Raw genomic sequence first — 16,904 nt, 5'->3', positions numbered from 1 at the left:
AAGATAACCTCCTATAGGATACCCTCCTCTAGTACACCCTCCTCCAAGATAACCTCCTCTAGAACAACCTCCTCTAGGACAACCTCCTCCGGGATAACCTCTTATGTAACAGCCTCCCATAGGATAACCTCTATATAATAACCTTTTATAAGATAACTTTTTATAAGATAATATTCTATTTATAAATAAAATAACCTTTTATAAAATAACCTTTTATAAGATAAACTTTTATAAGAAAACTTTTTATTTATAAATAAATAACTTTTTATTAATTTTTTTATAAAATAATTTTATATAAAATAAAACTTTTAATTATTATTAATAAATTTTAAAATAATAATTAAATATATTAATTATAAAAAAATAATAAAAAACTATAATATTATATAATTATTTTCTTATATTAAGTATATATAAACTAGAATTATTAAAGAGTACTATCTTTTGAAAATATATGGACCCCTAGGGGCTTAGTAAAGAAGTTAACAAATAGACATCTGTAAGTGGTTGGTCATAACGGGCGAGGTCCGTGCGGGCTGACAGGCAGGGAGCTTCGGGCCACTGTGGCGCTAGCAACTCGTCGGACAGTGAACTTGTCCTCAACTTCGAGGGGCAGGCAGCTTCGTCGAGCTAACCTCGCGCCTTCCGGCCACGTCTGTCGACCCGATTCAACTTGACAGCCACTAGCACCTGCTGCGTCCCACTGGAGCAGGAACCCGCAACATTTCCCAAGCAGCCGGCAATAGGTGTCCCATCAATCTTACAGCAAGTGCTCGGCAAAACAGCAAGCCAGCCTCAGGGCCATACTTCCCAGATCATCATGGCCGCCATGGACTACGAGGCGCTCAAGGAGCAGTGGAGCGACGTCGAAGAGCGCGATGGCGTGCGTCTCAGCTGGAACGTCTTCCCCAGCTCCCGGATGGTTGGTTCAGCCCGCCCACTCGCGTGTGTCTTGCGACCAGAAGCTGACCGACTTTGTAGGAGGCTTCTCGACTCGTGGTTCCGATCGGTGCCTTGTATACCCCGTTGAAGGAGAAGCCAGAGTCGCCGCTCCTGCAGTTCGAGCCAGTGACCTGCAAGCAACCATGTCGCTCGGTCCTGAACCCATTCTGGTGAGTTCGCCGTGGTCTTGGCTGGGAACAATTGCAGCTGACATGACCCCAGCCAAGTTGATCTCAGGGCGCGCCTCTGGATCTGCCCGTTCTGCTTGTCGCGAAATGCCCTCCCACCACACTACAAGGACATCTCGGCCAACGCCATCCCACCCGAGCTCCACCCCCAGAATACCACGATCGAGTACAGGCTGTCTCGCCCCGCGCCAAGCCCGCCGATTTTCCTATATGTCGTCGACACGTGCCAGGAGGAGGACAGCTTGGCCGCCCTGAAGGAGTCCCTGATCATGAGCTTGAGCCTGCTGCCAGAGAACGCACTGGTCGGCCTTATCACCTTCGGCACCATGGCTCAGGTCCACGAGATTGGTTACACCGAATGCGCCAAGTCCTACGTCTTCCGCGGCAGCAAGGAATACTCTGCCAAGCAGGTCCAGGAGATGCTCGGACTGTCACAGCCTGCCCTGCGACCCGGCATGCAGCCTCAGCCTGGACGGCCTATGCCCATGGGACCGGCCGCCCGATTCCTCCTGCCCGTGTCGCAATGCGAATTCAACCTCACCAAGGCCATCGAGCAGCTGCAGAAGGACCCATGGCCCGTCGCGAATGACCGCAGGAACCTGCGTTGCACCGGCGTTGCGCTGAGCGTGGCTGTCGGTCTCCTCGAGACCTCATTCCAGAATGCAGGTGGGCGCGTCATGCTGTTTGCCGGTGGAGCAGCGACGGAGGGCCCTGGCCTGGTGGTGGGACCCGAGCTGAGAGAGCCCATTCGTTCCCACCACGACATTGACCGTGACAACATCAAGTACTACAAGAAGGCGCTCAAGTTCTACGATAACCTGGCCAAGCGAACCGCCCACAATGGCCACATTATCGACATCTTTGCTGGGTGTCTGGACCAGGTCGGCCTCCTCGAAATGAAGGGTCTTTGCAACTCTACGGGTGGCCACATGATCTTGACTGACAGTTTCACGTCCTCTATGTTCAAGCAATCATTTGTGCGAGTATTCGACAAGGATGACGACGACAACCTCACGATGGGCTTCAACGGTGTTCTCGAGGTGCTGACAACCAAGGAGCTCAAGGTCACGGGTCTGATCGGCCATGCGGTATCCCTGAACAAGAAGTCCACCTCGGTCGGCGAGACAGAATGCGGTATCGGAAACACTTGCTCGTGGAAGATGTGCGGAATCGACCCTAACGCCAGTTACGGTATCTACTTTGAGATTGCTGGTCAGGGAGGCCCGGCGGCTCATCAACAGACCCCTCAGAAGGGAATGATGCAGTTCTTGACCTACTACCAGCACTCTTCCGGCCAGTTCCACCTGCGGGTGACGACAGTCGCAAGGAACATGAGTGGGCCAGCTGGTGACCCAGCGATTGCGCAGTCTTTCGATCAGGAGGCCGCGGCGGTGCTCATGTCCAGGATTGCTGTGTTCAAGGCTGAGGTGGACGATGGCCCTGATGTCCTGCGCTGGGTCGATCGCATGCTCATCCGACTCTGCTCGAGATTCGCAGACTACAGGAAGGACGACCCATCATCTTTCCGACTCGAAAAGAACTTCACTCTCTATCCACAGTTTATGTTCCATCTTAGGAGAAGTCAATTCCTCCAGGTCTTCAACAATTCCCCAGACGAGACCGCCTTCTACCGACATGTGCTCAACCACGAGGATGTCAGCAACTCGCTCATTATGATCCAGCCAACACTGGATTCGTACACGTTCGACCAGGATGAGGGCCAGCCCGTCCTGCTGGACTCTACCTCCATACAACCCCAGCACATCCTCCTGCTTGACACCTTCTTCCACATCCTCATCTTCCACGGCGAGACCATCGCCGAGTGGAGGAAAGCCGGTTACCAGGAGCAAGAGGGCTACGAGAACTTCGCGGCACTGTTGGAGAAGCCTAAGGAGGACGCAAGGGTAAGCCTGACGAGACAAACAATGAAGAGAAATTTTGTATTCATACTTACAATGTGCAGGACCTGATCACCGACCGGTTCCCTCTTCCCCGTTTCATCGTCTGTGACGCGGGCGGCTCGCAGGCCCGTTTCCTGCTCTCCAAGCTGAACCCCTCCACCACGCACACCACAGGGGCGTACGGTGGCGTCGGGGCCCAGACTGCACAGACCATCTTCACTGACGACGTTTCTCTGCAAACATTCATGGACCACCTCATGAAGTATGTTATCCACCCCACGCCCCAGGCTCGAGCGCCGGACTAACCACGCCCCTTAGGCTCGCTGTCAGCGGTACTAATTAGGAATGGGAGACGAGGGTAAGAGGGTTCCGCCGGTGACCCTGTTTGTCTTCTGGTGGGGAAAGACTGAAGCGATGGTGTTTTGAGAAAGATAGCCCAAGCAAAATTTATACACAAGTTTAAGTACATCATCTTGGTGGCACAGCCTACGTCTTGTGGGAGGTGCTCTTTTCCGGCTTATGCTCAAGTTTGAGAAGAGAAGGGTGGTCCGCAGAGCGCGACACGTGATAGACAGCTTTCAACCGCTGGCGTAACTCATGCAAGAGGGTCAAGTATGCATTGGAGCCATAGTGCCTGTGAAGAAGAAATGAGAAGAATTCCATTATGTATTCAGCAAGATCGCCCTGAATCTGGCTACATCCTCTTGGTGCAGCAAGTATCGGGTGGGCATCAGCCACCGAAACCCAGGAACGGCTAGCGGGGTCTTGAGCATCTGGCCGGCACGGAACACCATGACTTCAAATCCAGGAAATTCCTGAACAGTTAAATGTTCACTGAAAAGATTTTTGAAAATAAGCTGCAAATGGAGTGCACGTCTTGCGGAGGGTATCCGAAGGACTGAGAGTGCAACATTCAGAGGCCCCGGACCCCTGCTCAGCTACAAACCAATCAGAACTGGGACGTCTGTTGGCGGACCCACTAGCACGTGATTTCCAAAAAGGCTGCCCACCAGCCTAAAATTTCGTGGGGACAGTTTCGCCAGTCGACCTCGACGAACTTTTTGGCCTCTGAAGTTGACGGACGACCAACTCAATCACCCAACCACCCACCAGCCAATCTTCACCCACCAGTCAATATGCGTGAGTACACACGATCTGCATTCCCCCATTGAGACCCTGCCTCGCGTTCAGGACATAAATACTGACAGCCGTCCCGCCGCGCAGCTCCCAAGTTCGACCCCAATGAGGTGAAGGTCATGTACGCAAAAGCCTGCTCCCTTTCCTCGCCCGACACCATCACAACAGCGATTTGACCTCGCGATCTCAAGAAGTTTGTGATCGATGAGCCAGACGATGCTGACGTGATGGGAATACTACAGCCACCTCCGCGCCGTCGGAGGTGAGGTCGGTGCCTCCTCCGCCCTTGCGCCCAAGATCGGTCCCCTGGGTCTTTCTCCCAAGAAAGTTGGTGAAGATATCGCCAAGGCTACTGGTGACTGGGTACGAACCACCCCCGACCCCCTCGTTCACGCTCCTCCCGTCCGTCTCGGCCCTACCGCCGTCTGGCTCAGGCCGGGGGTGGGGCGGCTGTTGAATGATAGCACATCATGGAATGAAGCTGACCAGTTCTTTTTGCAAAATTACAGAAGGGCCTCCGTGTCACGGTCAAGCTCACCATCCAGAACCGTCAAGCCGCCGTCTCGGTCGTCCCCACCGCCTCCTCTCTCGTGATCCGCGCCCTCAAGGAGCCCCCACGCGACCGCAAGAAGGAGAAGAACGTCAAGCACAGCAAGTCCATTCCTCTTGACGAAATCATCGAGATCGCCCGCACCATGCGGTTCAAGTCCTTCTCCAAGTCCCTGGAGGGCACCGTCAAGGAGATCCTGGGCACCGCCTTCTCCGTCGGCTGCCAGGTCGAGGGCAAGAGCCCCAAGGTCATCCAGGAGCAGATCGAGGCCGGCGAGATTGACAGTGAGTTTTTTTTTCTGTTACACGTCATGGGCCTGAGTGTCGGCATTCTGGTCCGACACAGAGTTATATGCTAACCATTGTTTACAGTCCCCGAGGAGTAAAGAAAACAACACAAAAGCTTGACTTTTAATGAGGCATGGTGGTTTTGGGACCTTTCGGCTTGTCACGAGGAGTTCAGGGTTTGCTCTTTTCACACCAGCTTAGGCGCGCCCATTCGGAAACAGAATGGCAGTGATACAACCGCACCAAACAACCATGAACAAGCTCTTTGCCGAGAGAGAACCACATCGCTCGGTGTTGTGAAAAATGTCTTGTTGACCATCATCCATACGCCTCTCTCGAGTCCCTCCCCATCTCCCCTCCCCTCCCCTCCCGTCGTCCCCGGACGAACCAATCGACCCTGGCCAACACTCTGAAATTTCACCATTGCTCTCCATGGTATTTTTCAATTTTAGTGCGCAGGAAGATCAAAGAGACCCATTACTCACCGCGGCTCCGTTGGCTCGTTCTCGGGCGACGTGGAGCGCGAGGTCCTATTTCGAGGTCGACATTTATACATCCACATGCTTTGCTTGCGCCCATGCAGGGTATGCTGCCGTAGTATTGCCAATTTCGCCTCCCCCCCTGCCTTTGGAATCGGCACCCTACACGTACTGCGGTGACCAGCCCGGCCCAGGCCCCGTCCCCTTTTGTGGTACCCCAACGGCCAGCCAGCCAGCCAGCCCGGCTGCTGCTGATGCGGCCAGGCTTATTAGGGCAGGGCCATTTAATATGTTACTTTTGTACGAATCCGACGCATGTATGTATGTATGTGCATGCCAGATAGACGCGGGAAGGAATTGCGCGGCGGCGCGGCGGCCGCCCGCCAGCCCAGGGACTGACCTGACCCCTTTATGGCATCACTAGATGGATCATGTATGTGCTGCTAGAGACAAAGAAATAAATACACTCACACACACGCGCGCGCACACACACACACACACACATCACACAGAGGATCGATTTCCCCTTCATCGATGTTAGCATATCCCTCCTACCGCCGCCATGTACGTGGAAGGCAAGGCGGTGGGCGGTGGGCGGTGGGCTTCACCTAGAACAGAGCACACCCCCCCCACCCATGCAATGCTTCTTCTTCCGTCCCAGGATGTCGCCGCTGCCGCGCATGAGCGATCCCTCTGTCCCTCAACCACTGGTATGGGTTATACTTTGCCGGGGCGGGGCGGGCGTTTTCCTGGCTGGCCCAGCATGACTAACTGACCCACGCCACGGGACCGAGGTGGGCATGGAAAAAAAAAGAGAAAACGATGGGTGGATGACCGGCATCATTCGTAGATCGGACGAGGGGATCACCGATGGCCGAGAATCCCTCGTCCGAAGTTAACAAGAGCGAAAGGGAAAGGTAATAAGGCAAAAAAAGATAGTGTGTGAGAAAGAGAGAAAGAATTAGGATACTATGTATCAGACCGCCGGTCTGGGCTGGGCTCTATTCCATGTGCCGATTGGGCGGTCTGGGGGGGGGGGCCCAGAAACCCAAAACCCAAAACCCAATCCTACACTACGCCTTGCCTTGCCTTGCCTCGCCTTGCGTCGGCCGATGCTGCTGCTGCTGCTGCTGCTGCTGCTGCTCACCTCACGGACCAGCAAAAGAGTGACGCAGTGCTCCGGCGAGACAGGGCAAGGGGCGGGCCCCAAGGCATTGACCCGTTTGCGGGAGTGGAGTTTCAAAAACACATGCCCCCCCGCCAAAACGTGGCTGGGTGGGCAGGGTAGGGCTGTCCTCCCCGGTTTCTAGTGAGCTTTTTGGGGATTTACTTACGGGCAACTCTTCTTTTTTCTTCTTGTTGTTGTTTCTTTTGTGAGGCCTCTCTCATCAGACCGACACTGATGCGAGTATGTATTGTTCACGGCAGGGCTGGGCTGGGCTGGGCTGGCCGGCCGGGTACGACGCCCACACACACACACAAACATGCTCTTCCAAGCAAGCCATCATGCAGGTCGTCGAGCAAAAGGACATACATCGGATGACACCGGGGCCTCCGGTAGGTAGGTGCGCGTGTCTGTGTCCTCTGCGGCTGCGTCTGTGTCTGTTCCTGGGTTGGGTTCCAAGGTTGGGCTGTTTGATGATGGATCCGGGGGTGTCACGTCGTCGCCGTCGCCGTCGCCGTCGCTCGTTGTATCTCGGTACCAGCAGCAAACAGCACCACCGCCACCAGCATGCGTGTAGTCAAGTGGTATTTATTTGCACAGGCGAGATTTGAGAGGGAGTGTGTGTGAGGCTTTGTCCGGACGGGGTTCGGGATATACCCAAAAATAAAACCTCCGGGGCTGGGGGGGGGGACCCTTCATAGAAAGAAGTACATATGTACAGTACACGATTTGTTTGGTAGAGAGACTGGAAATGTGCCGCACCGCCCGGCGCAGGGAAGTTGCCCCGGGCTGGCCTGCGGAGCGAGCGCTTGGGCGGTATGGAAGCCTTGCAGATGCGACGGGTGCGTTGCGGCGGGACAGGGGGTGGGTGGTAATGGCGAGTCCCACGGGAGATCTGGGACGAGTTGGACAAGTTGACGAGTTCCTATAAATCTGTGCGTGCGGGCGGGCGTGCGTGCGTGCGTGCGTGCGTGCTTCGGTATATGACGATCTACGGGAGTGCGTGCTGCTGTTGTAGTGTAGTCTACCATCGCCTCGTCTCGTCTGTCTACCAGTGCCAGCCTAGAAGCCCTAGTCGTCGTCGACGGCGAGCGACGACCGGGCGGTTCCCTCCTGGCTGTTCCCTCCTGGCTAGTAGTATAGCTAGCTAATGAATTTTTTTTTCTTTCCCCAACATGCCATCCAGGTTCCCGTGATGGTGATGTGATTGATTGATCCTGAGACAGCACATGTCGACCAAACCGAGGTTCTTGTTGATGCCGGCGTTGCGCCTATGCACTCGGCGGCGGTTACGGGGCGGGGCAGGTGGGCGCGCCGTGGGCGTGGGTTGGGGTGGGCGAGGGCGATTTTTTGACTGATTTGACGGCTGGCGGCTTCGCTCCCATGTTCGGCAGGAAGGGCAGAAGCAAGCAAGCAAGCAGCAGGTGTGGCACCCTCTCAAGCCTCTCTCTGTTTCTCTGTCAATCTGTCTCTGTGCCCAGGCGGGACGGGTGCATTGGCAGCCCTGGGAGGGTCTCTGCTAATGTGCCAGAGCGGCGGGCTTCTGGGTTTGATTGGCAGCGGCGCAAAAGTTAATCAAGCGGCTACAGCCTAGCGAGGATCCTAGTGACCCACTCGCAGCCTATCCTGGAAGCCTGTCAGCCCTTTTCCCATGCCGTGTCGCTGCGTGTCTCTGCATGGGGGGTGTGGGTGTGGGTGGGCTCCAAGCCCACAGGCAGGCCGGATGGCAGGGTGTCAGTCAGGCGTGTGGGAGTGTGTCAGTCTCGACAGCGTGCCACACGCCCCCCCCCCAATGGTCCCATGCCATGTCCTGCCCGGCCCTGCCCTGCTGCCCTGCTGCCCTGCTGGGGGTAAAACAGGTTCCCGAGCGCCGGCGGGCGGGATGGCGCTGTGTGCTTGGTGAATGAGGATCCAAGGTCGGTCTGATGTGTCGGTGTGGAGTTTGGGGGGGCGTGTGCGTGCGTGCGTGCGTGCGACGGCGAGAGAGGGAAAAATGAGAGATGGGATTCCTGCCCTCGGGGCTGTGGGATATTGTGTTACGGAGCACGCAGGCAGGTCTCAGGGCGGGCGGGCAGGGCAGGCAGGCAGGCAGGAAAGGCCCAATCCCAAGGACGAGGTACTCGGTACTCCGCAGAAGGGCCTCCCCCTGGTGGGCTAGGTGAGGTGTCAGATACGCCGACGCTCTCACGGCGCAGGATTTGGGGTGGCACGGCCTTCACGCCCGGGCAGGGCGATGCAGAGACGGATTGGGAGCGGTGGCGTCCAGATCTGCTGCTGACTCTGCTTTGCCAGATTGCTGCTGCTGATGATGATAGGTATGGTGGTAGTGCTGGTGGTAGTGCTGGTGGTGCTGCTGATGATGAGATGGCGTATGGATGCTGATGCAGATCTCCAGTCGCACGTACTTTATTATTATCGCCAAAAGAAGCGCGGCGCCGGCGAACTTTTGTTGCGGATTTGTGACGAGGACCGACTCATAATGAACACCGGGTACATGTCAGTGACGACCGACGGGAGTGGGGTGTGACAGTCTCGCACCTGTTTCCATCGCTCCCGATTGCGCCGCCCATCCAGCCCATCACACGGGTGACAGGACATGTCGTTGAAGGGGTGGTGTTGGGTTGGTTACGCAACGAGGACAATCCTTTCCCGAAGCACAGCCCGTGTTTGTACGCGCGGGCATTTGCCCGGGTGGAAGTGAGTGTGCTGGATTGACTGGCTGGCTAGGCAGTCAGTCAATTTATCTATCTCTATTCTGTCAGTTTATTTTGTCAGTTTATTCTGGCATTTTAGTCTGGCAATTCTGGCAGTCTGTTGTCCAGTCTGTCCGTCAGTCTGTCCGTCAGTCTGTCAGTCAAACAGACAGACCGACCAATATAGACACCACAATCTTGATGCTCGGATGATCTGATGCCAAGGGTGGGTACCAGCTAGCCATGGTGGGAACGTATTCGAAAGTACTGGGGTACTGTGTGTGCATTTGCAGGTGGGCACGGAATCCCTGACAGGTCGAATCCTTGGGCCTGCAAGCGACGGTAACAAAGTAAGCAGAGCATCGCATTAGGCCGCGCCTGCCGGGCTGGAGCCTCGCGTGCACTGTGTAAGACGACGGTTCGTCGTTCGTCGCTTGTCGCTTGTCGGTTTGAGATGCTTCCTCTGTGGTATATTTGTGTGTTTTGGGAGCAACATGGTAGTAAGCCCTGCAGGCGAGGATAAAAGAGGATACGACGTAATGCGAGCTGTGGGCTGTGGGCCAGCTCAAGGTCAGTGCCCAAGGTCAGTGGTCTACAGAGCAGTGTACAGATTACGGGCTCTCGGTCTAAGGCCTACTGCTCCGTGCGCTCTGTACGCCGTCGTGGTCCGCTCCCACAGAACCCAGCAAGCGGGACCCTTCCCTTTGAAAACCAAGGTTGAGCAAGATGCGGCTAGCAACGCCTGAGTTAGGCTGGTTAGTGGGCCAGTGGGCCCACGCTTCGAAGTACGATTTCCTCTAGCTCCAAGTCCAGCGCAACGGTAGCACAGTAGGCCCGGGTAGTTCGCAATAAAGGCCTTCGAACTTCCCCCTGGCGGGCCTTCTGAAGCGAACCAGCCCAGGCTAGTCAAAAATAATCTGTAAGTCGAGGTCAGATCAACGACTAGACTTCAACACCAGACAGGTGGATTTCAACATCACCACAAGCTGCTACACCGTGACACACAGCAAGGGAGGAGATATCAACAATAATAACTCGGTGCAATTCTGGCTCCACATTCCAGCGGGCCAGTGTCCTTGCTCCCAGGGGCTAAAGTGCTGCCGCTTCTGGCCATTTTATTACTGTACGGACTATCTATGTATGTACTGCATACTGTGCAGCACCGTCCCGCCTGCCCGCCCTGTGCCGTGCCTGGGATCTGGGAAACCATGGGGCTGTACCGGGTGCGTACTGTACGGTGCAGAGTACCTGGGCCTCCAATTCCGTACTCCGAACCGCCTTTTCGTATACAGTAGCAGCGGGTGCTGCACAGGCCCGCCCCTGGTGGACGCCTCTGGCTCCTTCTCTCTCAATAGACACAATTCCACCCTACATACCACTGCTACGACGGTCCGCCGCGTGTGCTAGCTTTCTCTGACCCGACCCACAACAATCGAAGATTCCATCATCACCAGAACCACAACCGCCTGATACTGTGCGTTCTCGTCCTTCCTCCACCACACACCCCACCTTCTTCACGAAGGTCTGGCGGTTCCCAGTTCCCACACCCAGCAACCACCGCTTGTCTCGACGACCAACTACCTGCGAATCCTTCCTCCCGTCCTCTTGGCTTGTCGAAGGGTTGGTCGCCACGACGACGACTCTGCTAGCCCCAGATGTTTTCCTCTACGGCCTGAGCGTCCTTTCGTTGCCTCCTATCAGGCACTAGGCGGCGCTCAAGCAACTCCCCCTTCAGAGGCATCCGAATCACCTACGCCGGCCTCCCTCCCAAGACTACGATCCCGACCCGACGGGCCCAGGTTTTGTGAATCCGCCCCGACCAGGCTCGCCGCCAGACGCTCCTTTTTACCTACCCTTCAGTCCCGCCGCTGCCCGCCCCCGTGCGACTTCGACGACGACGTCGACCTCGTCGGACATGGACCTGATCACCGGCCTGACGCACCCCACGGTGCCAGCCTTTCCCAGCTATGCGAGAGGCTGTCGCTCGTCCCAGACCAACTCCGACCAGGCCCCCGGTCCCAGGCTCTACGATCATGCCTCGCAACAGGCCCGACCGTCACCGAGGGCGTACAACCCTTACCAGACCAGTCATCCCCCTTCGCAGTGGAACAGCGCCTACCACCGAATCGTCACGAACCTGCCTCCCTCCTACATGGCCGACAACTCGGAGCACTCGCTCAGGAGGAAGACCCCCAACGGCACAATCGACAACGGTTACGACGGCACACCCACCCAGCTGGCTGCTGGCCCGCCACCCCAGAAGTATCTCAACCTGGCTCCTGGCGGCGAGATATTCCCAACCGCGAACTCTGGTCACCGTCTGTCAGCCGGCGGTAGCTCCTGGTGGTACCCCTCCCAGCCCGTCAGGGGCAGCCTCGATGAGCCCAGTCCCATCTCTCGTTCGACCCCGATAGGCGCCAGCTTCGGTCAGGGCAGCTTGGGATACAGCCCGGCTCATGGCTCGTTGCTTCCATCACCATCTGCGCAGCTGCATCCCATGAATCTGACCCCGGTCCTGCGCAACGCCTATGGAAATACATACCCGAACCAACCCACACCCAGCCCTTCAAGCTTCTCGCCTGCTGGCTTCAACCCAGCTCCGGTCTGGGGTGACGGCCCTTTCGCGAGCTTCCATCCAAGCTTACAACAGATGTCTTCAACAGGATACCCACCCCATAATATCCCATACGAAAGCGGTTTCGTCGCTGTTCAGGCACCGCTGCTGCAGGGCGGCCTGGGCATGGTGCCTTTCAATGCTCACAATCTCCCCCTGCAGATGCAGACCCCTCCATACATGCTTGACGATGGCTATTCACGGCATGGTCAACTCCCATCTATGGTTCAGCCCTCACATCGAGGTCTACAGAGCATGTCGATCGGCCCAGCGTCACCTGCGACATGCGGTGCTCCGTCGCAAATGCAATTCAAAGAGGGAGTCCTGGCCACCGGACACAAGGCGTACACCGATCTCATCCACCACCTGAACAGGGTGAAAAAGGGACAACACGGCAAGACGAACTCGAGATCCCAGAAAAACATGATATTCCCAAGGCCCCCCAAGCAGGTCGTTGCGCGGCCCACTCCACATCTGCAGAGGGCTCACCAGACGTTCCCGGGCGCCGGGGCTCCCTTCCCCCATCGTGCCCTTCAACAGCCGCTCAATACGCCAAGCGCCATGAACCGCATGGTCCGAGCCTCGGACATGCTTCCTTCAGCCAGGCTCGATGCGAATGGGCGGTCCATCAGCACTCATCCTGCGATGATGGGCGACGTCTACGGGAATGTGCTTGTCCAGAAATACCCCACCGAGAACGCCAGGGCTTCACTGGAAATCCTTCACAATCTTTGCGAACAGTCCGAATGGAACTGGGTCGACGGCATGCTTCTGGGAGGCTGCCTGCATTATGCTTTGGAGAAATATGAGGAGGCTTTGGAGTGGTTCAAGAGGATCATCGATCTGAACGCGAAGTGAGTAACACGACATCACAGCCCCCACTTTTCCCCCGTCCCCTCTCTCCCCGGGCTTTCAAGCCCATCCAAGCCAGAATATAGACCGCCAAGACCGTTTTCATTCGAACTGTTCGCAAATGAAATACAAGTGCCCGCCTGCTAACACATCGCCAAGCCACGTGGAAGCGATATCGAATATTGCGGCGACTTTGTACTGCCTGAGCCGGCAAGATGAGGCTGAGAGGCAGTGGCAAAGGGCCATCGAACTACGGCCAGATTACCTGGAGGCATTAGAACACCTTGTTGGTTTGCTATGCTCGACTCACCGCAACAAGCAGGCCGTGGATATCATCGAGCACGTACAACAAAAACTGCGCCTCTCATCGCACGATCTGCATCAGAACAAACTGAAGAAGGGCATAGGTACAGCAACGTCGACCTCGAATGGCGTGGTTAACCCCGATGAAGCGCTCATAGACGCTGCTCAGGGTGTCCGCAAACTTTCGGTCTCGGGTGAAATGCAGGATGACTGGGGCTCCAGTGGTTACAGGATTCCAGCAAGCGAGAACTGGCGAATCTTGACTCTCGTGCATGCCAAGGGCAACATGCTCTACGCTCTGAAACTCATCGACCGCGCCTCTGAGGCCTTCGAGGAAGCGGTTTTGATCAGCGCCGGGCGTCACATTGGTGGCATTCAGAACTTGATCAAAAGAATCCAGTTGGTGCTCTCACCCAGAGCGATCGGGCCACAACAACTAGACGCGAAGAGCTTGTCTGCGCCGCTTCTCTTGCCGCCAGATAGGGCCAAGCGCACCGCCGAGTTGGTCTTCGCATCGAGTGGCGGTCAATTACCCGGTCTGCGATACGTACCCGATGGCAAGCACAAGCACAACGCCATCTCGACGACAAGCAACTCTCTGCTCTCTCTGGCAAAAATATTCCAGGATGCGATGTCTGCAGGTGGGTCGAGCCCAGGGCCAGTGGCACAACCACGCGGTGTGGGCGACATTCTCGCGCTGTACTACTTGTCTCTGGCGCTCCAGGAGAGTCCATCTACTGCCAACAATGTGGGCATCCTGCTTGCGAGTGTCCAACAGTCTGCCTCACAGTCGCCTTCGATCTCGACACAGTACGCCGCTCGCATACCAGGCATTGTTCCTGGAAGCGGATTGGAACTTGCTCTGGCCTACTATCAGTACGGCCTGCTGCTGGACCCAAAACACGTCCACCTCCACACAAACCTGGGTAGCTTGCTGAAGGATATTGGCCAACTCGACTTCGCCATTCAAATGTACCAGAAGGCGGTTGAGTGTGACAATAATTTCGACATTGCTCTGACAAACCTAGCAAATGCCGTCAAGGACCGGGGTCGCATCGAAGAAGCCATCAAATACTACAGACGTGCTGTTGACTCGAATCCCGAATTTGCCGAGGCCGTGTGCGGGCTGTCGACAGCCCTGAACTCGGTGTGCGACTGGAAAGGGCGCGGTGGAGTATTGCTCAGTGGCGGAAAATTCGACAGGTGGCACGTGGGTGAGGACGGTATGATCATCGATGTAAAAGAGACGCGGCAGGGTTCCGGTTTGATGAAGAAGGTCGTCGACATCGTTGCCCGTCAGCTCAAGGAAGCCTCCGCCTGGGGTTCTGGAGCCCTCACCGCCGGCGTGATTGCCTCCATCGTGTCTCAACTGGACCCGGCTCGTGCTCCTCAGGCCGATTCAAATCTCCATCTGGATTCTGAGCTGCGCTATTGGGCAGGCAAACCGTGGGAAGGCTCTCGTCTACTGCGCCTCATCGAACGATCAACCAGGGCAACCATGCGGAACTGGTACCTGGACAAGTACGAGCGTGGACAGGAGTCCCCGCATGGTTACCCCCGAACTCGGCCTCCAAGCAACCTCACGGTTCCGTCCGCCCCGACTGTGCTACCATTCCACACCTTCACTTGCCCTCTGACGGCCAAGGACGTGCGCAGGATTTCTCAACGGAATGCGCTTCGAATATCATGCTCCACGTTACGATCCCCATGGCTCCCACCCTCAGTTTATCGGCCCCCGAAACCTCCGAATCCGTGCTTGAACATTGGATACGTCTCATCCGATTTCAATAACCATCCTCTAGCTCATCTCATGCAGTCTGTCTTCGGTTTCCATGATCAAACTCGTGCGAAAGCATTCTGCTACGCGACAACCGCCAGTGACGGATCATCGCATCGCCAACAAATCGAAAGAGAGGCTCCCGTATTCCGTGATGTTAGCAGCTGGTCGTCCGACAAGGTGATTGAGCGAATCGTCGAAGACGGTATTCACATTCTTGTCAACCTGAACGGGTACACTAGGGGTGCCCGGAACGAGATATTTGCGGCGCGCCCCGCTCCCATACAAATGTCTTTCATGGGCTTTGCTGGTACCCTTGGGGCTGAATGGTGCGACTATCTTCTGGCAGACACTACCGCGATCCCTCCTGAGACCCTTAGGCCGTGGAGGGGGAACCTCACACTCACAGACGTATTCCGTGACGACGCCGAAGGCGATGCCGAGAACTGGGTGTACTCCGAGAACATCATATTCTGCAGGGACACGTTCTTCTGCTGTGACCACAGACAATCCGCAGATGCTGCCGAGCGAACAGTGACCTGGGAAGAAGAGCAACGGCGAAGGTGGAAAATGCGCAAGGAGATCTTCCCCGACCTCGCGGATGACATGATCATCCTGGGCAACTTCAATCAACTATACAAGGTAAGTCACGCCTGTGTCCCGCTTGTGGCCTCGTCGCACTGACAAATTACTACCAGATCGATCCGACCACCTTCCGCACGTGGCTCAGGATCCTCGCCAACACGCCCAAGGCCATCCTCTGGCTACTCAAGTTCCCCGAGCTCGGCGAGCGGGCGCTCAAGGAGACGGCCGAGCAGTGGGCGGGCGCCGAGGTCGCCAGCCGCATACGGTTCACGGACGTGGCGCCCAAGCAGATGCACATCTCGCGCGCGCGCGTGTGCGACCTGTTCCTCGACACGCCCGAGTGCAACGCGCACACGACGGCCGCCGACGTCCTGTGGTCCAGCACGCCGCTGCTGACGCTGCCGCGGTACGACTACAAGATGTGCTCGCGCATGGCGGCGTCGATCCTCAAGGGCGCGCTGCCGCGGACGGCGGCGGGCGACCGGGCCGCCTTGGAGCTGGTCGCCGAGGACGACGACGACTACGAGAGGAAGGCCATCCGGCTGGCCAACGGCATCTCGTACCGCAGCGGCGCGGGCACGGGCACCGGCGAGTACGGGGTCGCCGAGGGCCGCCTCTGGGAGCTGCGGCGGCTGCTGTTCGAGAGCAAGTGGAGCTGCGCGCTGTTCAACACCCGCCGCTGGGTGGCTGACCTCGAGGAGGCGTATGATGAGGCCTGGCGGCGGTGGGTCGCGGGCGTTGATGGGGATATTTACCTGTGAGGTTCAGCAGCCACAACAACAGCAGCACCAACAACGACAACAGCATCAACAACAGCATCAACAACAGCAGTTTTTTTTTGCTGCACACCAATTGAGATATAACATCATCGGTCCACCCACCCCTCCAGATTGCCTCCCCCCTCCCCCCAAAGGACTTGGAGGATGCCAGGGGGGAGGAGGAGGGAGGAGGGAGGAGGGAGGAGGGAGGAGGGAGGAGGAGGAAGAGGAGGAGGAGAAGGAAAACCAAATTTAAGAAGAAAAAACAAGAATTCATCTTGGGGGATTTACAACATTAGCAGGGACGCGAGTCCCTCTCTTGTTTGGATTTTGAAAGGCGTTACAGTTTACAAATGGGATTGATTGATTGATTGGGGGTTCTTGCAAGCCACGGGGTCTTGATGATGGCCGCGCGTCTGTTGTCTGTCTGTTGAGCGACGAGCCAAGCCGAGCGGAGCGGAGCGGAGCAAAGCATTGAAAGCGAGTTTACTTTCGTCGGGGATCATGTTATCTTATCCTATGTATGGGACGGGCAGGGCAGGGCAGGGAAGGGAAGATGCGGACGGGAAGGGACGGGACGGATCAGGCATGTCATGCTCTTTTTTTTTTTTTATCTTATCCAGTTCAGAGAGAGCTGCGGAGCGATTCTTTGGGGCGGCGGGGGCATCTTATC

The 16,904-nt window shown here is 56.4% G+C and overlaps 3 protein-coding genes across 3 annotated transcripts; all 3 read left to right on the top strand.

Annotated features, from left to right (window-relative positions):
* The first annotated feature begins 579 nt into the window (after positions 1-579).
* Positions 580-3,715, top strand: KVR01_013154 (GTPase-activating protein SEC23). The gene is made up of 5 exons (XM_044787691.1): positions 580-922; positions 982-1,112; positions 1,165-3,034; positions 3,094-3,293; positions 3,350-3,715. Exons 1-5 carry the CDS (start codon positions 821-823, stop codon positions 3,372-3,374), a joined length of 2,328 nt encoding a protein of 775 aa, XP_044637799.1. The 5' UTR covers positions 580-820; the 3' UTR covers positions 3,375-3,715.
* A 175-nt stretch (positions 3,716-3,890) lies between these two features.
* On the top strand, positions 3,891-6,628 carry KVR01_013229 (uncharacterized protein). The gene is made up of 5 exons (XM_044789803.1): positions 3,891-4,171; positions 4,256-4,289; positions 4,411-4,531; positions 4,678-5,002; positions 5,090-6,628. Exons 1-5 carry the CDS (start codon positions 4,168-4,170, stop codon positions 5,101-5,103), a joined length of 498 nt encoding a protein of 165 aa, XP_044637874.1. The 5' UTR covers positions 3,891-4,167; the 3' UTR covers positions 5,104-6,628.
* Positions 6,629-11,257: 4,629 nt separating this feature from the next.
* On the top strand, positions 11,258-16,234 carry KVR01_013202 (uncharacterized protein; the record flags this gene model as incomplete). The annotated part of the gene is made up of 3 exons (XM_044792955.1): positions 11,258-12,810; positions 12,968-15,530; positions 15,587-16,234. 3 exons carry the CDS (start codon positions 11,258-11,260, stop codon positions 16,232-16,234), a joined length of 4,764 nt encoding a protein of 1,587 aa, XP_044637847.1.
* Between the last annotated feature and the right edge of the window lie 670 nt (positions 16,235-16,904).

Source organism: Diaporthe batatas, assembly GCF_019321695.1.
Source record: "Diaporthe batatas strain CRI 302-4 chromosome Unknown Contig00024, whole genome shotgun sequence".
NCBI lineage: Eukaryota > Fungi > Ascomycota > Sordariomycetes > Diaporthales > Diaporthaceae > Diaporthe > Diaporthe batatas.
This window is presented reverse-complemented; position numbering and strand designations above follow the sequence as displayed.